At 31.0% G+C, this 3660-nt stretch overlaps 1 protein-coding gene across 1 annotated transcript in view; it reads left to right on the forward strand.

The window, feature by feature from the left end:
- LOC106458536 (huntingtin-like) overlaps positions 1–3660 on the forward strand; it is a 269635-nt gene that overhangs the window by 178857 nt on the left and 87118 nt on the right. Inside the window, exon 38 of the mRNA XM_022384781.1 lies at positions 478–903. Coding sequence (XP_022240489.1) covers positions 478–903 — 426 coding nt within the window. The remainder of the gene's footprint in view (positions 1–477; positions 904–3660) is intronic.

Here is a 3660-nt window from a genome sequence, read left to right on the forward strand (position 1 = left end):
GGTGCTAAAGTAAAGGTACTCTTGAAAATGTGAAATTTTTTAAAGAATCAGAAATGAATTTCTTAATTCATAAAACCTATTATTATTGTAATTGCTTCATGCTTCTAACAAAAAACACTGCAAAATTGTTTGGTCTGAAAATACTTTGTTTGGATTTTTTGTGTAATTTGTGAACAGTATTGTGATTATAAATATTGCTGCATGTTTTTCAGTATTTTTACATAAATTAACCAAAAATTATGAGAATTTCTAAATGATAAGTATGTATAGAAATATTTATTTTACAATTTTTTTCATGTGATTAAAAAACACGTAATGATAGCTGTACATTTTATCATTTTCTCTATTTTTTTTTTCTTTTCAGATTTCAGAATAAAGGAAAGTTTTTTAGGTTGTATAGTTCTAGAAATTTGATTGTTGATGTAATTTTTCTAAAACATAACCCTAAACTTTATAGTATAATTATTTTTCTATTAGGAGTTTCACCTGTCAATATTAATGGAGTCCTTATCATATGGAGCAGAACTTACTCTTGCAGCAGATAACTGTTTCTCTCCTAATTCCACTCCTGATTCTCCTTTGGGAGGTATTACATCTTCTGAATCTGCATTATACAGAGCTGCAAAGAGCACGCTTATACAACACACCACTCACTTAGTCAGCTTACTACCCAGACCACATCAAGCTTTCCTACCCCATGCTGAAGTGAACACTCCTCGAGAAGCTAAGCATCGTAACAGACTTGTGGATCTGTTTACAGACACTCCATTCTGGGATGTGCTTTTTCAGGTTATTCCAGCCATGACTCAATACCTTCATTCTCTAAAAGTGTTGCCAGGACAACATGAAGTGCCTGTGGACTCTTTAGTAGATGTTGGAAGGTTGTCAATACTTTGTGCTGAGGTAAAGACATTTCTTCTTACAAGTTATGTAATTTAACCTGTCACAGCAGGTATTATAATTACTTCACTAATGGAAATTGTGTGAAAAAGAAATTAATACAAACCAATTATTTTTTTTGTTAAATATTGGTAAGCATTGGGATATTGTTGGTGAGTAAATTTTGTAGTGTTTCAGATCATTCTAATATGTTTTCATAAAGAAAAGGATGCAAAATAAAAGATGCTTTTTTAGACCAAATGTAACAGTTGTAGTCTGTGTACAGAGGGTTAATCACTATTGTATTGCCTTTGATACTGCTGTGTCCATTGTCAGTCATTCTCGTTCTCTTAGCCATGACTATGCACTATTACCCAACATCACACTTTCCTTTGTAACAAGCTTCTATGAAGGACAGTGAGGTCAATCTTAGACAATACATTTTGAAAGGCTATCCTTAATACTCTCTACTTTATGTCAATGTTGGCTGACAAGACCATGGGTGTAGAGTCAGATCATTTCTTAGGTATCTTGGGAAAAGGGACAATACTAACACTGGTTTCATTCTAAACACTGACATGGACTTTAGTGTGTTACCTGATATATCCATTCCTTCTTAACGTCCTGGCCATACAGTGCAGGAATTTCATCTCAAAAGGTGGTGTCATTATGTTTTTTTATAGTAGCTAGAGATCATATTTATTATTCTGTGCACTTTGTGTAGTTTAAATTTAAATTATTAACGAGTAGCATCCAAAAAGCTTGATAAAAGCCTTTAATCTCTATATCATATTGAAAGTTATGTCCCCTGTATCTTATAGCAGTCATTCATGAATGCCCAAGCTTTGTCCAGTGTTGCAACAAACTTTCTTCTCAACCATGCAAGGTGGTATAATTTTCTGCAGGGGACTTATGGCTGATGCTTCTTTACAAGAGCAAGAATTTTGTGAATTATCTAGTGCACAGTTGATTTAGTAATATGCAACTGTAACATTTACGGTTGACATACTTGTGACTTCATTTTGATAAAGTCATGATCTGCCTCCCATAACACCATCAGATGAGACAAACAATTATCCAGCTCAAAATAGCATTAACTTGACTTTTACTGAATTTGATCGTTCACTAGTTGAATTAAAGTAGTATTTGGAATGTTGAGGCTTTCCAATGAAAGAAGAAAAATAAGACAAACTATGGAAGAATAAGTTAACTATACTGAAGTTGGGCTATGTATGTCCACAGAATGCTTTCTACAAATGTATGCATCCTTTGTAATATTTTTCCAGATTAGATTTTGGCTTTGAAAACTACAAATAAAACTTTTGCAATATCAGGCTGATTAACAAATTGCCACAGGTATCCTTTACTGTGCATAACACAAGGTTTTTGTGTCTTACATTCAAATTTTATTAAACTACTTTTTGTTTATGTTATACCAATTACTATAGCAAAAAATCTTAGCTAGTTATCCATATTTTAATAATATATATGTTTTAAGTTCATAATTATACAACACAATATAAAAAATTCTGACTTTCCCATAGTGTGACACATTTTCTCTAGGCATCTTCTTTTCTCTATTTTTGTCCACCACCCCTTTAAAAAATATGAAATTACTCAATATAAAATCATCATAGCTCAGACAAACCATGATTTTTATAGCCTTCAATTTTGTTTGGTTACAGAGCTATCAAATAGAAAATCAGACCCTTCCTGCCACACACACCTGTCACATCCTCTCTTTCAGGATTTGTTAATAGTCCTCTCTTACCTTTAATTATATATTACCTATAACCAATAGAAAGCCAAGGTTTTCATCTATCAAATAACCTATTGTATAACATTGTGTACTGAACAGATAAGCATCAATTTCACTTGTAGTACAGCTTTCATTCCTGTGGAAAAAGTAATGACTAGCTTGGATGAATTTGTAACGGCTCTTGTCACACAGTTAGAAAGCCAGAAATATTTTGAGAGTTATAGGAAAATTTCTACTTTTTGTGTGTCATTAGTCTGTTCTTTGGTGCATTCTTTAATTAAATGAAAATTATTTAGTGCATTACTACCATTATTATAAAAAAACAAGTAGGATTAAGTGACAATCGACAGCAAGAAAAAAGAAGATTAGGTAAGTACTTTATTTCTTGGTTTTTCATGTTTATTCTTTATTTATTATTATAAAAATGACTAAAATGTAAAAATAATGAATTTTTTAGGTTAGTTAAGATTACACTCATAGTAGCTTTTGGGTAATGTAATTCGATAGCATAAAGTGAGCTGCATGTTCCCCAAGTGATTTAAAACTTATAATGGCTTGGATAGCAAGTAGTTAGACACACTTCAAAGGGCAATAAAACAATAAAATTTAATTATAAATAGATGTATAATGTAGTTTCAGGTTACAATTTCAAGTCATTCTAGAAAGAAGAGGAGATTAATTTAGGTTTATTTCGATTTTTTTGGTGGTTATGAGATAGGTCGAATTGAACAATTTTGTTTTGAAATAGGGTAGAGAAAATAACATATAAACCATAAGGATTTAGTGAAAAAACGTTTGTAATGCATTTAGGAGGTTTTAGGGATTACACAAAGGAAATTTGAGATTTTTGAGATGATGAAAAGTATTTTTAATTTTAACATAAAAATTATTTTTCACATGGACTATTCAAAACAAATACTCAATATATTCATGGACAAAACTTTATTTTATTTTATTAGTAAATACTTCACTATGAAATACGACTTTTTGTATGTGAAAGATTTGTAATATTAACTGAAAGA

This window comes from Limulus polyphemus, unplaced genomic scaffold, assembly GCF_000517525.1.
Source record: "Limulus polyphemus unplaced genomic scaffold, Limulus_polyphemus-2.1.2 Scaffold482, whole genome shotgun sequence".
Lineage (NCBI taxonomy): Eukaryota > Metazoa > Arthropoda > Merostomata > Xiphosura > Limulidae > Limulus > Limulus polyphemus.